Source organism: Phaenicophaeus curvirostris, chromosome 6, assembly GCF_032191515.1.
Source record: "Phaenicophaeus curvirostris isolate KB17595 chromosome 6, BPBGC_Pcur_1.0, whole genome shotgun sequence".
In the NCBI taxonomy this organism is placed as follows: domain Eukaryota; kingdom Metazoa; phylum Chordata; class Aves; order Cuculiformes; family Cuculidae; genus Phaenicophaeus; species Phaenicophaeus curvirostris.
In genome coordinates, this window is record NC_091397.1 from 30,242,907 (window position 1) to 30,259,802 (window position 16,896).

Consider the following 16,896-nt stretch of genomic DNA (forward strand, 5'->3'; position numbering starts at 1 on the left):
TGTGGGTTTTTTTTGGAGCAAGAAGTAAAGATCCTTCCCTGTTTTGTGTAAGGTTAAGGAAAAGAGATGGCATATTTTCTGTCATATTTGGCCAAGAGTTCCAAGGCAAGTCACATGAATTATTGCTTTGTTTACTTACCTGAAAATTAGTTTAGTCTACTGAAATGATGTCTACTATAGCAGTTAGCACTCAGTGGCTGACAGATATGTCATGTTCCCTCTCTTATGTGCCTTTGTCTTAGTAGCATACATGAAATAAAGCAACTATGTGAGGTACTCTTCTCCCCCATTGATCCTGCTGTGCCCTTCCCCCTGAGTCAGGCTTCTCCGTAAACAGAGGTCTGATGTAAGTCATTGCAATTCATTCCAACATCCTCATAACTACATCTGAAATTTACGGTTATATGAATTTTTTTTCAGATCTTTTAAACAGTGCAATTTACTGTTCAGAATTGCGTTATGGACAATGCATTCTTATTATCATAGAATCACCAGGTTGGAAAAGACCCACCAGATCATTGAGTCCAACCATTCCTATGAAACAGTACACCATGCCACTCAGTGCCTCGTCCACCCATCCCTTAAACACCTCCAGGGAAGGTGACTCAAGCACCTCCCTGGGCAGACTGTTCCAGTGCCCAATGACCCTTTCTGTGAAAAATATTTTCCTAATGTCCAGCCTAAACTCCCCCTGGCGGAGCTTGAGGCCATTCCCTCGTGTCCTGTCCCCTGTCACTTGGGAGAAGAGGCCAGCACCCTCCACTCCACAACCTCCTTTTAGGTGCTTGTAGAGAGCAATGAGGTCTCCCTCAGCCTCCTCTTCTCCAGGCTAAACAACCCCAGCTCTCTCAGCCGTTCCTCATAAGGCCTGTTCTCCAGCCCTTTCACCAGCTTTGTTGCTCTTCTCTGGACTCGCTCCAGAGCCTCAACATTCTTCTTGTGGTGAGGGGCCCAGAACTGAACACAGTATTCAAGGAGCGGTCTCACTGGTGCCGAGTACAGAGGGAGAATAACCTCCCTGGACCTGCTGGTCACGCTGTTTCTGATACAAGCCAAGATGCCATTGGCCTTCTTGGCCACCTGGGCACACTGCTGGCTCATGTTCAGTCGGCTGTCAACCAACACCCCCAGGTCCCTCTCCTCCAGGCAGCTTTCTAGACAGACTTCTCCTAGTCTGTAGCACTGCATAGGGTTGTTGTGCCCCAAGTGCAGGACCCGGCACTTGGCCTTGTTAAACCTCATGCCATTGGACTCAGCCCAGCGGTCCAGCCTGTTCAGATCCCTTTGCAGTGCCTCCCTACCCTCCATCAGATCCACTCTTCTTCCCTGCTTAGTATTGTTTGCAAACTTGCTAAGGGTGCACTCAATGGCTTCATCCAGGTCATTGAACAAGGCTGAACTCAGCCCTGAGACCTAGGGAACCCCACTTGTCACTGGCCTCCAGCTGGATTTAATGCCATTTACCACCACTCTCTGGCCCCGGCCATCCAACCAGTTTTCTACCCAGGAGAGTGTGCGCCTGTCCAGGCCAGAGGCTGACAGTTGTGTATGTTAGGAGGGTTTTGATTGTATAGAGCTCAATGATTGTGATGACAAGGTTGAGTGCTTATGGGTAGGGATGAAGGGGAAGGCAAATGAGTCAGATATCCTACTGGGAAACAGACCACTAAACCAGGATGAAGACGTAGATGAAACATTGTACTAGTGGCTGGCAGAACTCTCACAATTACTAGCCCTTGCTCTCATGGGGAACTTCCAACTTACTGGACATCTGCTGCAGCAGAGAGAAAACAGTCTAGGAGGTTTCTGGAGCATTTGGAAGACAACTTCCTGACACAGCTGATAAGTGAGCCAGACAGAGGAGGTGCCTTGCTTGACCTGCTGTTTACAAACAGAGGAGGACTGCTGGGAGATGTGGTGGTTGGAGTCTGTCTTGGGCTTAGTGACTGTGAAATAAGAGTTCTAAATTCCTGGTGAAGTAATGAGGAGGGGTAGCAAGACCACTGCCATGGACTTCTAGAGGGCAGACTTTGGCCTGTTCAGGGGACTGGTTGAGAGATTCCCTTGAGAGGCAGTCCTGAAGGGCAAAGGGGTCCAGAAACGCTGGACCTTCTTCCAGAAGGAGGTCTTAAAGGCACAGGAGCAGGCTGTCCATATGTGCCAGAAGACAAACCAGACTGGCTGAACAGGAAGCTTTTTGCTGAGACTCAGGAGAAAAAAAAAAAAGGAGCGTTTGCCACTTTTGGAAGAAGGAGAAGCAACTCAAGAAGAGTACAGGGATCTCGTTAGATCATGTGGAGAGAAAATTAGAAAGGCAAAAACCCAGTTAGAACTCGATCTGGCCACTGTTGTAAGAGATAGCAAAACATGTTTTTACAAACACGTCATCAACAACAAGAGAGCTGAGGAGAATCTCTAGCCTTTATTGAATGCAGGGGGAACGTTCCTATAGAGGATGAGGAGAAGGCTGAGGTACTTAATGCCTTCTTTGCATCAGACCAGTTATCCCCAGGGTATTCAGCCCCCTGTGCTGAAAGACAGGGACAGAGAGCAGAATAAACACCCCAAAATCCAGAAGGAAGCAATTAATGGCTTGCTACACCATCTCAACGCTCACAAGTCTATATGGCTGGATGGGTTTCACCAAAGAGTACTGTGGGGGCTAGCGGAGGAACTTTCCAAACCACCCTTCCTCGTTTATCAGCAGTCCTGGTTAACGATGGAGATTCCAGATGACTGGAGGTTTGCCAGTGTGATGCTCATCTACAGGAAGGACTGGATGAAGGATCCAGGGAGCTACAGGCCTGTCAACCTAACCTCATTGCCAAGGAAAATTATGGAGCGGTTGACATGAAGCTGGGCAGAAGTGTTGATCTGCTGGAGAGGAGGGAACTCTGCATATGGATCTAGACAGGTTGGATCAATGGGCTGTGACCAACGGTATGAGGTCCAAGAAAGCCAAGTCCCTAGTCCTGCACTTAGGTCAAAACTACCTTGTGCAGTGCTACAAGCTTGGGGGAGAATGGCTGTAAAGCTGCCTGGCAGAGAAGGACTGCAAGCCCAGTAGTATCTTGGCTTGTATCAGAAACAGTGTGGCCAGCAGGTCCAAGCAGGTTATTCTGCCCCTGTACTTGGCACTGGTGAGACTGCATTTCGAATACTATGTTCAGTTCTGGGCCCCTCACCACAAGAAGGATGTTGAGGCTCTGGAGCGAGTCCAGAGAAGAGCAACGAAGCTGGTGAAGGGGCTGGAGAACAAGTCTTATGAGGAGCTGCTGAAGGAACTGGAGTTGTTTAGCCTGGAGAAGAGGCTGAGGGGAGACCTTATGGCTCTCTACAGCTACCTGAAAGGAGGAGGGTGCTGGTCTCTTCTCCCAAGTGACAGGGGATAGGACAAGGGGGAATGGCCTCAAGCTACGCCAGGGGAGGTTCAGACTAGATATCAGAGAGAAATTTCCATAGAAAGGGTCACTGGGCACTGGAACAGTCTGCCCAGGGAGGTGCTTGAGTCACCTTCCCTGGAGGTGTTTAAAGGATGGATGGATGAGGTGCTGAGGGGCATGGTTTAGTAACTGATAGGAATGGTTGGACTCGATAATCCAGTGGGTCTTTTCCAACTTGGTGATTCTAAGATTCTGTGATCTTGAATGCACTCACCAGACATGTGCAAGACAACCAGGTGATTAGACCCAACCAGCATGGGTTCATGAAAGGGCAGGTCCTGCTTGACTAAACTAATCTCCCTCTACGACCAGATGACCCATTTAGTGGATGAAGGAAAGTCAAATTCAGTAAAGCCTTTGTCACGTTTTTCCACAGCTTTCCCCTAGAGAAGCTGGGGGCTCATGGCTTCGGGCATACGCTTCAATGGGTGAAACACTGGCTGGATGGCTGGCCACAAAGGGTTGTGGTGAGTGGAGTTAAATCCAGCTGGTGGCCAGTCACAAGTGGTGTTCCCCAGGACTCAGTGCTGGGGCCATTTCTGTTTATCAATGACCCGGACAAAAGTATTGAGTGCTCCCTCAGTAAGTTTGCAGATGACACCAAATTGGGTGGGAGTGTTGATCTGCTTGAGGGTAGGGAAGCTCTGCAGAGGGCTCTGGACAGGCTGGATAAGTGGGCCAAGGCCAATTGTATGGGGTTTAATAAGGCCAAATGCTGGGTCCTTCAGTTGGGTCACAGTAACCCTATGCAACCCTCCAGGCTTCAAAAAAAGAGTGGCTGGAAATTTGACTGGATGAAATGGTCCTTAGGGTGCTGGTTGACAGCCAGCTGATCTTGAGCCAACAGTGTGCCCAGGTGTCCAAGAAGGCCAGCAGCATCCTGGCTTGTATCAGAAATGGTGTGGCCAGCAGGAACAGGGAAGTTATTATCCCCCTGCGCTGGTACGGCTGCACCTTGAGTACAGTGTTCAGTTTTCGGCCACTCAGTACAAGAAGGATGTTGAGGTCCTGGAGTGTGTCCAGAGAAGGGCAACAAAGCTGGTGAAAGGTCTGGAGCACAAGCCTTATGAGGAGCAGCTGAGGGAACTGGAGTTCTGTAGCCTAGAGAAAAGGAGGCTGAGGGGAGACCGTATCACTGTGTACAACTACCTGAAAGGAAATGAAAGCTTGTGTTATGTTCCTTCTAGGAAATAACTATCTGAACAAACCTCTGTAGTTGACATGTTTTTGTGGGATTCCATAAATCTGACACCTTCAATAAGGCTGAAGACTTCAAGGGTGTTTTTCTTCATAGGCAGTGTTTAGCACTGCCTATGTTTATGTACCCATGCATGCAACCATTAGTGCTGCGCAGCATTAGGCTAGAATAAAATGTTTGCAGCTGAAGTCCAAGGGATTACTATCTGAGTTTTGTAAATGACATTTGCTGCTCAGAAGGGTCTTCACATTTTTCTTGATTCTACCCAGAAGCATTATTTTGCTGATCCTCCTGTCTACAAAATATTTTGCCCTCTGTTAGATACAATGTCATTGTAGTGAACTGTGTAATGAATAAATCTTTGGATCCGTCCAGAACTGTAAGCTAGTGAGGGACATGAGGACTTGACATTGCTTTTTATGGGCATAACCCTTGCATTGTTTAAGTAGCAGAAGTGCTGTGCTGGTGCATTGTGTATTTGGCAGTTAACTTGCTGGGGCTTTCTAAAAATGAAAAAGTATGTTAAAGAATGCTAGTGTTTTTAGATAAAACCTCCCATTTTGGACTTTATTTCAGGTGGCTGGCTATGTTGTGCAAGACTCAGCTGGCACAACTTCAAGGTTTGTTGTTTGCTTGCTAGTTTTCCCAGAAATACTGACATTTTCTTTAAGCTGAAATGTCTAAGCTTTGTTAGAATTTACTTTTACTACTTCTGTGTGACAACATAGGAATTTGTAGCATTTTACTAGTAATTATTTCTAGAAAGATACTTCAGTAGATGAAGGGGTATCTGTATATTGTGTCAAAAGATGGTTGGGGACGTGGTTGTTAGTGAGAATGTATCAGATAGTATGATACCTTAACATGATGTAAATGGTATGGAATAAGGGGTGGAGAATGTGGTGGTTTTAGCTAGGTAGCTTTCTTCATAGTAGCTACCTAGTATGGGACTATGTTTTGCATTTGTGCTGGAAACAGTTTTGATAATGATGCTTTAATTACTGTGGAACCGTGCTTACATGGAGTCAGGGCCTTGTCTGCTCCTCACACCACCCTGCCAGTGAGTAGGCTAAGGGTGCACAAGAAGTTGGGAGGGGACACAGCCAGGACAGCTGACCCCAACTGGCCAAAGGGGTATTCTGTACATTTGGAATTGTCATATGTTTCCCAAGTAACATTATGTGTGATGGAGCCCTGCTTTCCTGGAGATGGCTGAACACCTGCATGCCACTGGGAAGTACTGAATGAATTCCTTGGTTTGCTTTGCTTGCGTGTGTGGCTTTTACATCACTTATTGAACTGTCTTTATGTCAGCTCACAAGTTTTCCTGCTATTACTCTTCCAGTTTTCTCCCCTATCCCACCAGGAACTCTAGGGAAATAAAAAACCACACAAAACCCCGCAAACCTCATTAATTTACCAAAAAGTCTGACATTTGACTTCTGCCTTCATATCTTTCTGTGGTGTTCAGTAGAAAAGTCTGGGGTTGCTGCCTTCTGGAGCCCTCTTCCTCTACTATGCTTCCTTCTTCTTTGTAATATATATTAAAAAATCACCCCACCATTTTAACCCAAGTTTATTCTTTAAATATTGCTTTCATGTTATCTTTAATACTTTCATTTGATGGGCATCTGTCTCAGACTTCAGAAGCACATTGGAAGCAGTGAAACCTGTGGGCTCAGCAGTGATTTCTGCAGCTTACCATGACAAAGCTCCTCTCCCCTCTTCCTAAAGCTTCTGATACTGTTGACTGTGTGGTGCCATTTGTGACCACAGGAACCATAATGCCTGTGTCTTATCACCATTGCTTAGATGCTGGAAGCAGACTAAAAGCCTGAGAAAAACAGATATATTAAAGGTCCAAAATTCTAAGGTAAAATAGGCCTGGTGTACAGCTTGTTTCCCCTCAATAAAATCCAGTCCATGCTGATAGTTGGTTCTTTTGGGAGAAAAAAATATCCACAGAACTATATTCCCCTTGCTTGCAAGGATCCTCCCTGCCTGGTAATGTTGTAAAATCTATTTGACTTTGCAAATGAAGCATGTTTTCTCATGGGGATTATAACAAAATAAATAAGCCTGGAATCCTAAAAGGATAACCTGGTTCTCTGAGGAATGTGCACCTAATTAAGCTTGGAGAGGTCACATTTGATGCAAAGAAAAAGGTCAAGTCTCTCAAAGATGTGTGCAATTGCCAAAATCGGGATTTAAAAAAGATTTTTTTAATGACTTGGCAAAATGAGACATTTTGAGCAAAGAGTCTGTTTTTTTTCACTCACCTGACATCAAATAGTTTCAGCCAAATTTATACACCTGTGGTTGAACAGATTAACTGAAATGACAGTAGCTAGCACTCCATTTATGGTTCAGATTGGCAAACTACACCAAAGTGCAGAGGGCTAGTGCAAAGTTCAGTAAAAATCTAGCTTTAGCATCTTGGCTCCTGCTGGCTGGTTTAATCCCTTTTAGCTACACCCAAGTTCCGACTGAGTTTCTTGTCCTTTGCTTCTGAATTCCTTTGCAGTCACTACAATATTTTAATAACCAAGATAAAACTGTGTTCCCAGGAAGAAATAAGAATAGGTACAGTAAAATCAACGCTGAGATTTGGTGCAGCTATACGCCATTTCCACCTTCGCTTCCAGCGAGGAGCAAATCCAGTGATCTGATAAAGGAGAGGACTTAATCTGTGGCTGCTGGTTTGCAGTTTTCAGTAGAAACTCATTGGATTTTTATTCTAGGAGTCTTCTGTTTCATTGGAGTGCTGAAGAGGTTCTTGTATTTTAACTTTTTTTTTTTTTTTTTTCCCCAAATGGCCTGTGTACCAAATGTCTGGCGCTGTCTGTGTTCTAGGTGTGGACTGACTTTGAAAGATCAAATATCACAGCATGGAAGAAAGCCAGACTTTGTGGTGGCAAAGATATGTGAGCAATACATTCCTGTATCTTAGGATGACTGCATTCGTCGTTACTTATGAAAGCTTTATTTTCCTTCAGTAACTTCATCTGAAACAGCTTTATATCATGAAATGGGGGTTTACACATATATAAATATGCTGAATTTTTGAATACCTCCTGAAGCTACTTAGCTTTTTATTTCAGGTGCTGATTTCAGACTTTGCTTCATAAGTAATCCTAAGTAGACAGGAAAGAGTTTTGCATGGGTCAGGACTGTAGGAACGTGACACAGATGTTACAGTACTCAGTTACTCATGTTTTTTCCAAGAAGCTTGTGGAGAGTTTCTCAAGCTTTGTCTGATTCTCTTTGCACTTAGATGAGGTCGATACACGTAGTGTTAGTGTTATTTCAGCAGATAAAATATACTGAAGCTGAGAAATAAATAAAATGGTGCTAAAATATTACTGTTGGAGTTTGGGTTTGAATTCAGAGAGCTCCTGGCTGTGTTTGTTTTGTCTTTCTCTGTAGGAACTTTGTCATAGAACTAGGTGAGAGAAGAATGTAATGTGTTAGGAAGCTTTTCTGATGTTAATTGGCTTCCGCTTGCTGCAGGATGCATGAATACAAAGGTATATGAATAAATCTTTGTATTTTATTGATAATGAAGAGCCAAGCCCATTACCACTTTCTCAGCTGTACTTGTCTTTGCAGGTTTGTAATTTATTTCTTCCAAACTTAACTTCAAGACTGCTTTATGCTAATCAAGTAGGAGGGTTGTTTCCTTAAGGCAAAAGATTTTGTTCCGAAGTGAGGGTGGAAGTGGTGTATAGCTGCACCGAATCTCAGTGCTGATTTTACTGTACCTATTCTTATTTCTTTTTGGGAACACAATTTTATCTTGTTTATTAAAATATTTTAGTGACTGCGAAGTGCTTGTTCAGATTCTGCTGTGTTTGAGATGTATTCCTTTAGGGCTGCTGTTTTCAAAGTATCCAAAAATGCTTAGTTCTAAGAGGAGAATTCAGTGGGTTTCTGGCACATTTTAGAGCTCTGCTTTCTGCTATGAAGTGCTGAAAATACCTGATATTTCTAGGGAAAAAGTCTGAGTTAGATATCTCCAGCTGTGTGATATTAGCATGTCGTTTAAAAAAAAGAAAGTATTACTATAGTAGCTTTTTAATCCCAAATTGATATCCCAATAGTTTCCCTTTTTATTCTAGAGTTTAGATCTATATTTTTTATTTTTTCATGTTATCAGTTGTGTCCTTAAGAACACAGTTATTTGAAGATACAGTGCTCTTAATATCCTTTAATTTGTTTCTTTGGTGAGTAAGGAAGTTTGTGATTTGAGTGTTTTGGGGAGTGGATTGGAGAAAAAGGGGTCTATAACTGATGGGCATGTCAAAAGAAAAAATCTAAGTAAAGAAGTTTCTTACGTTATCAAGACCAAAAAATCCAAAGCTGTAGATTTTAAGTGTGTGTGTCTGTGTGTATATACATATATATAAAGACACATATAAAATATTTTTTTGGGCTTACTGTTTGGGCTCCTGACAGTCATTTTTGCAAGTCACAAGGTGTCCTAGCGTCACTGTAACTTTGCATTGTGCAGAGGATGTCACTGGCTTCATTTTACTGCTCTTTTCACCCTTTCTCATAAATTTTATAACATCATTAGTAGTGAATTAGCATAAACTGGTTATTTAGCCTGTATATTTTATGAGAATTCCTCCCCCTACACATTCTTTGTGTGACACACAACCTGGGTTAGGCATGCTGGCATTGCTTACTTGGCAAAACTGTAGCTTGGAAGAAAGTTATTCATTGTAGCCAAATGGTTAAATTACTTCGGCAAAAACAGTATGATAAGGTTTGAGATTTGAACTTTGAAATGCACCTTTGGTAATAACGAGCTCATTCTTTGAAGACACTACTTCTTCTGAAAGATCATCTACTTATTTATAAGTAGTAAGGAAGATAAAAATGAAAGATTTGTCTGGGAGGGAAAAAAAGCCTTGAAATGTAAATAACAGCTATCCCAGCAAATGACCCGTTTTGCAAAAGTGGGGGGCACTGTTATGTCTGTGTTACAGGAAATGGGGACACATTTTATTTCCTTAATGCCAGATATTCTGCCATTTGTTGACATTTTTCTTATGTGAGTCAACATTTATCTTGCATTGATCAGTTACTCATTAACCGATTTGTCTAAGTCATATGAAGGAAAATTACCTGCAGATACATTGGAGTCAGAAATCCTCATCAAAGTAATTATTTTAATTTTTTTCTATCAGTATGGGACTTTTTCAGACTAAGGCTCGATTCAGGAAGCGTCACACTAGGAAAGCGTTTCCATATGTGTATGCAAGGACGGGTAGTTTGTCTTTAAAATACTTGCTTGCTTTTTTTTATGAGTAGGCTAACGTGCTTGTATGCATGTGTGTATAAGTGCCGGGCACTGAAGAAAAAACTACTTTTGAAAATCAGGCAAGACACTTCTGTGTTCTGGGAATGCTTGTTAGTGCGTGAATGTGGAGAAGTACAGAGCTAAATGTACCTTAGTTGTATGGAACTATGAAATATTGCACTAATACATATTCATTGTATTTCTTATGAGAATAAAGATGCTATAGGAAGCTGATAAAACAGATAATTGCAAATGTCTTTTTTTTAGGATTAACTGTAGCTTGAGTTGGGGGTCAGAGAAGTCTTTCTGAAGTTTGTTTTGTGCAGGGAGGCACACAGTGTTTGTAACTTTAAACCAATGAGTGAGAAATTTATACTCCATTTTCTTTTCTTGCCCTGATACTGGCTTGAGATTCTGCAATCTGGCTTTCCAGCTCTGTACTTCTTCCTCTAAATGCTGATTTTTAGCACATTTTGCAAACCAGGTAAAGATTTGAAGCCACTAGCGTATCTTCAACTTAGGCTATCTAGACCTTGTGATAGTCTCTCTGTTACCTGTGAACACATCAGATATTTTGCTTTTAGACTGTTTGGATTAACAGTGGAAGAATTGGTGCTACTGCTCATGAGAACATACAGTCATTGTGGATATAGTGAAGCTCAGAGAGGAAAAAAATCAAGTGTTACCTGTACAGTTAGCTCTCATCTTCTCACACTCCTGAATCTGTGTGAGTTGCCTGAATAAGATGCCACAGATCTGCCAAAAAAGATCTGTTATTCTCTGCTGAAGTTCTTTTCTAGTTCTCCTTTTGTGAGAATAAAGGAGATGTTTCTTTTTCTTAGACAATGAGCCAGCTCTAATTATGAAGGAGGTTTCAGAAGAGTTGTGGTTTGCTTAGCCAAGAGGGAAGGAGATGCTTGATTTCTGTAGCGTATTTAGCAATGGAGGGATGGGAGAGAGCAGAGATGATATTTATGTGCTCCAGGGTTCACAATTCTGTTGTGCAGTGTTTGTCATTATTAATTGTGTGAGCATGTAATATTAGTTCATCTCTGCTTTTCCACTGTGCTACTCAGCCAGCATGCCCACTTCCTGTGGGGATTTTGTGAATTCTCTCTTTACTTCCTTGTATAGGCAATGAAAGAAAAGTAATTGTTGAAATTTCATTTTTTAAAAAAATCTATTTTAACCTTAGCTGTTGTGAATGGGAACATAACCAAAACCTGATCTTTTTTGTGCTTATAATAAATAATTGCATGACCAATTGGATGACTGGGCCCATTCTTTTCTCTACAGAGGCAGTGTTTGCTGCTCGTGGTAGTGGTGCAAGGTGCATTGACATTGGTTCTTCCTGCTATGGAATGCTCTGCTTAGTGGTTTGCTGTTTTGACTTAAGAGGGGAATTGGTGGCTGTAATTGAAAGGAGCATATTAAGTTTTACATGCTATGTCAGGAGCATATTAAGCTTTACATGCTATGTCAGGCAGGAGGTCAGAGAGGCGGATGTTGTCTTTACTTTAAGCAACAGGAATGCTATCGTGACAGCTTAGTTAACAACTTCTGTATGTTCAGTATGGGTGTTTGGTTGGACAGACCAGTGAATCATGAGTGGCAGTCATGAAATGAGCTGCAGCAATGCAGCTTGTTAAGACTTTGGACTTGCAAGCCCACTGAGGACTTAGAGGGTGTAGCAGACAAACCTGAAGGTTTCGTATCTGTGCTGTTTTCTTTAAGGGATAGTGTGGAGATCACGAGGAGGCTGGGAGCTGAAAATCAATATCCTACTTTTTTTTTTCTTGTTATCATTACTCTGTGATTTAAGAAGTGTTGAGAGTCAGAGATATCTTTTTTACAAGTACTTATGGAGGTGTAAATGCCATCCTGTCTATGGTAGTGCTTAAAAGCTGTTCCTGACACTTAAGACTGGAGTGGGTTGTCTTGATGTGTTCAGGTATATCTCTTTTTGTCTGTGTTGCGTACAGGATTAGTGATCTTCTTAGTTCCTGCATCTTGGTCTGCTGCGTGGGCTGTATCTTCATTTTGTTCTTCTAAGGTTTATAAATGACACATCAGGCTGCTTCTGCTCAGTAACCTTTTATGTATATCACGACTTGAGAGCTGGTAAACAGCTCACACAACAGTTCCTGAGAGAACAACTCCAGCTTTGTAATCCAGGTGTTGCCCCAGAGTTTTTGGTTCCACTCTGCTGTCTGAGAAGGAAATCTGTCCTGAAGAGCTGTAATTGTGAAGGTGAAACAGATTTTTACTGGGGTTAACCTCAAGGTGCTTGTTAAAGTGAGTATTCATTACTCCTGAAGGCCAGCTGAATGGTGTAAATTAGTGACTCACAGTTTTTTGACTGTATGTGTGAGGTCTGAGGGTGCCTGCTGAATAGAAACATGGAAAGAAACTAACACATACTTTACCGTAGATCATCACATAATCCAAGTGAGTCATGCTTTTCCTGGCTTTCTTTGTGATGTGTTTTTTCAATATTCAAACAAGGTTGATTGAGGATTTTTTTTTTGTGTGATGTATGCAGAACATGTTCTTCACAGGAAGTGCTTTAACTTGAAGCTAAGCCTCTGAAATTATGGCATTCCACAGAAAGTCTGTTCTGCTTGCTTTGCATACCCCACAGCCCATAAAAAAAATCCAAGACAAGGGTAAGATATTGGGAACTCTGTAGGTCTATATTACTTGAAAAGCAGAATACTTATTTATTGAAACAGAAATGATATTAGAAGAGCGCTACAGAGGATGGAGCGGGGAAAAAGCCCTCCATGTTGCCTTGTGTTTGTGACCTGAGGGAAGCCATTATTCGTCACTCTGTTTCACTGATTACAGCATGTGAGCCAAGCACTGTGTTAGCACTGAGCTAATGCTAGTTCCACAGGGAGATGTCAAAGTAATGCCGCTGAGAGAAGCTGTGGAGACTGAGATTCTGTGTCTGGTCTGGTTGGTGCCCCTTTGACTCTAGCTGGTTTTCACAGTATTTCAGGGAGCTCAGTCAATAGGATTGGGCCCTGACAGGATGCACCCCTGAATCCTGAGCACGCTGGCAGGTGTTATTACTAAACCACTTTCCATCAGCTTTGAAAGATCATGAAAAATGGGAGAGGTGCCTGAGAGATGGGGAAAAGCCAGTGTTGTTTCAGTCTTCAAAAGGGACAAGAAGGAGGACCCAGAAAACTACAAGCCAGTTAGCCTCACCTCCATCCCTGGAAAGGTGATGAAACAGCTCATTCTGAATGTCATCTCCATGCTTCTGGAGGAAAAGAAGGTTCTTGGGAGTGGTCAGCATAGATTCACCAAGGAGAAATGATACTTGACCCATCTGATATCTGCATGTGATGTTATAACTAGCTGAGTGCATGTTGTCTACCTTGACTTCAGCAAGGCACTTGACAGCGTCTCCTACAGCATCCTCATAGGTAAGCTTAGGAAGTGTGGTTTAGATGAGTGGGCAATGAGATGAATTGAGAACTGGCTGGATGACAGAGTTCAGAGTGTTATCATTGGTAGTGCAGAGTCTGTTTGGAAGGCTGTGGCCAGTGGTGTTCCTCAGGGGTCAGTACAGGGCTCAGTCTTGTTTGACATACTCGTCAATGACCTGGATGAGGGAACAGAGTTTATCCTCAGAAAACTTGCTGTTGACACGGCTGGGAGGAGTGACTGATAAACCAGAAGGCCGTGCTGCCATTCGGTGAGATCTGGACAGGCTGGAAAGTCGGGCAGAGAGGAATCTAATGAAATTCAACAAAGGCAAGTGTAGAGTCCTGCACCTAGGGAGGAATAACCTCATGCACCAGTGAAGTTTAGGGGTTGATCTGCTGGAAAGCAGGTCTGCGGAGGAGTACTTGGGAGTTGTGGTGGACAACAAGCTAACCATGAACCAGCGATGTGCCCTCATGGAGTGCATAAAGAAGACTGTGGCTAGCAGGCTGAGGGATGTTATCCTCTACTCTGCCCTAGGGAGGCTGCATCTGGACGCACAAGCATCCAGTTCTGGGCTCCCCAGCTCAAGAAAGACAAGGAGTTGGAGCATCTGGGGGAGGTGCTAGTTCGAGGATGCCTGGGACAAAGTGATCATGAGATGATAGGTTTTTCAGTTCTAGGTGAGGTGAAGAGGAGGGCTTAGCAGACCAGTCACATTAAACTTCCAGAGGGCAGACTTCGGACTGTTCAGAAGGCTGGTTGGCAAAGTCCCATGGGAGACAGTCCCTAAGTGCAAGGGAGCCCACAAGGGCTGGGAGCTCTTCAAAAAGGAAATCCTAGCAGCTCAGGAGCAAGTTGTCCCCATGTTCTGGAAGAGGAGCTGGCGGGGGTAAAAACCAGCTTGGCTGAGTAGGGAGATCGTGACAGACATCAAAAAGAAGAGGAATGTCTGTGAGCTTTGGAAGAAGGGACAAGCATTTTGTGTGGACTATAGGGAGGGAAGTGAGATCGTGCAGAGAAAATATAAGGAGGGCTAAGGCCCAACTAGAAATCAGGTTGGCCAAGTCTGTGAAAGACAGTAAAAAATATTTCTATAAATACATTAACAGTAAAAGGAGAATTAGGGAGAATATTCAGTCCCTATTGGATGCAGCAGGAACAACAGTGTCAGGGGATGAGGACAAGACTGAGGTACTTAATGCCTTCTTTGCCTCAGTCTTTAATAGTATGGAAAGTTGTTCCCTCTGTGTACATCCCCAGGAGCTAGAGGAGCAGAACAAAGCTCCCGTGATTCAAGAGGAGGTGGTTAGAGACTTGCTTGGCCGATTAGACACCCACAAGTCTATGGGGCCAGATGGGATCCACCCAAGAGTATTAAGGGAGCTGGTGGATGTGCTTGCCAAACCCCTTTCCATCAACTTCCAGTGGTCCTGGCTGACTGGGGAAGTTCCATTTGACTGGAGGCTGATTTAGTGATTGATAGGAATGGTTGGACTTGATGATCCTGTGGGTCTTTTCCAACCTAATGATTCTGTGATCTCTCTTGTGCCAGAGGAAGAGACCTGGGTCCATTTAGCCTGGAGAGAAGACTGAGAGGGGATCTTATCAATTCTTATGAATATCTAAAGGGTGGGTGTTAGGAGGATGGGGACAGACTTTTCATTTCCATCTGAGCATGAAGAAAACCTTCTGTGCTATGAAAGTGACAGAGCAGTGGAACAGGCTGCCCAGGAAGGTTGTGGAGTCCTATTCTCTGGAGATATTCAAAACCTGCCTGGATACATTCATGTGCCGCCTGCACTAGGTGAACCTACTTTAGCCGTAGGATTGGACTAGATGATCTCCAGAGATTCCTTCCCACCCCTGCTGCTCTGTGATTCTGTGATCTCCAAAGAAAGTATCGTTTTTTTTCCTTATTGTATTTTTATGTTTTATTCCAGGTGGTGACACCCTGCTTTTTTCCAAGCAACTATGAACTGGTAAGTGGTTTTGGCACTACTGATTTATTCGATTATAGGTTATATTCTTCCTGTAGCCTCCCATGATCACCCATACTATGCTATCACAATTCCCCTGTGTGGTCTTGGTAAGTCAAAGGTTTATTCCTGAAGGTTGTTACTGTGTCCTGTCCCTTGCAGGAATCTGGTTGTTTTATTGAGCATTTTGCAAGGCTCAGGATTAACTGGGTGAAACGATTTCTGCTGTTTAGGATTATTGTTACAATGGAGTGGGCGACCTGCCTGTTACGTTTTGTTGGTGGTGGAAGAGAGTAAGTTGACCCATGCTTGCTCAGGTTAGGAAAGTGACAAGTGTTTTCTGGCTTGAGTGACTGAATTTGGTTATTTTAGCTCCAAGGGAATGATGCCTGGAGGATGGGGTATAGTAGTTTTTTACTGAATCAGCACTGCCACCTGCTAGTGTCATTACTAGGACTAATCAGCCAGCAGCTAATGCCCAAGTGTCAGCGGTGAACTGTGCATTGTAGATATGTGGTGCAGCCACTGGCAGTTGGGAATACTACATCTCACTTCTGCCTTGCTATTTAAGTTGACCAGGTCACTTTACGTATTTTTGTGTCTTGGTTTCCCTGCTGGAAAAATACAGGTAATATTTACATAATGTGCATCACAGAAATTAAAAGACGCTTTAGAACTGTTGTTTCATGCTTTTCTTAATTATTTTCCTTTAAAAGAAAGACTGGAAACCTAAATCATGGTATTATGAGTAATGTGAATATCAACTCATAGGCGGTATCTCCTAGTTTTGACCCAGCAATTATATGAATTAACCCATGTCAGAATCTGAGAGTCCTGTATGGCATTACTGGTAAAATTATGAATAGAAAACAACTCCTTTCTTAGGTCTGCAACTCACAACATTAGACATACTGTGGGAACTGTGGTTGCTCTTTCTTTTGTGTTCTGCACACAGTTTGGGTATTGATTCTGACATGCAAAGTTTGCTGAATCTCATTGGCAACAATTTTAAACGTACTGCAACCTGTGGGATATGTTACCAGTCATTACCATTAATAATTTTGGTTGAATTTGTTTTATGTGCACTGTGAACATGGGGCAGTGCTGATGATCTAGGCCCGGGTGACTTTGTGACCTGCTGACAGTTGAACAGTATGGATGGCAAAAGTGGCCTAACCTGTTCTAGTTTACTAGAAGTGGTGTGCCCAGATATATGTTAAGTCCTTGAATAAAAGATTTACTAGTTTTAGGCAAAAGAAAAGGTAGAATTCTATTTAAATTTCTAACAAGGAAAATTGTGGGTGAAATATTTTCACTACATAGTAATAAGAACATATTGCACACATAAAGTGAGATTGGGCAATGTGTTTTGCTTTTAATATGAAACTTGGTGACATTTTATGGTAGGAGTCGTCCTTGTGCACAAACAAATTTTACCTGTTTGGTGAAGAGTTCTATTTTTCTGTTACCATGTTAGCTGCAAGCCATTTTGAGTGTAAAATATTGAGAAGGTCAAGAATAAGTAGTTGAACTCTT

At 42.9% G+C, this 16,896-nt stretch overlaps 1 protein-coding gene across 2 annotated transcripts in view; it reads left to right on the forward strand.

Annotated features, from left to right (window-relative positions):
* TNS3 (tensin 3) overlaps positions 1-16,896 on the forward strand; it is a 242,280-nt gene that overhangs the window by 80,394 nt on the left and 144,990 nt on the right. For both annotated transcript variants that reach the window (XM_069859719.1, XM_069859720.1), the window contains exon 4: positions 15,325-15,363. In XM_069859719.1, the coding sequence (XP_069715820.1) occupies positions 15,325-15,363 (39 nt within the window). The remainder of the gene's footprint in view (positions 1-15,324; positions 15,364-16,896) is intronic.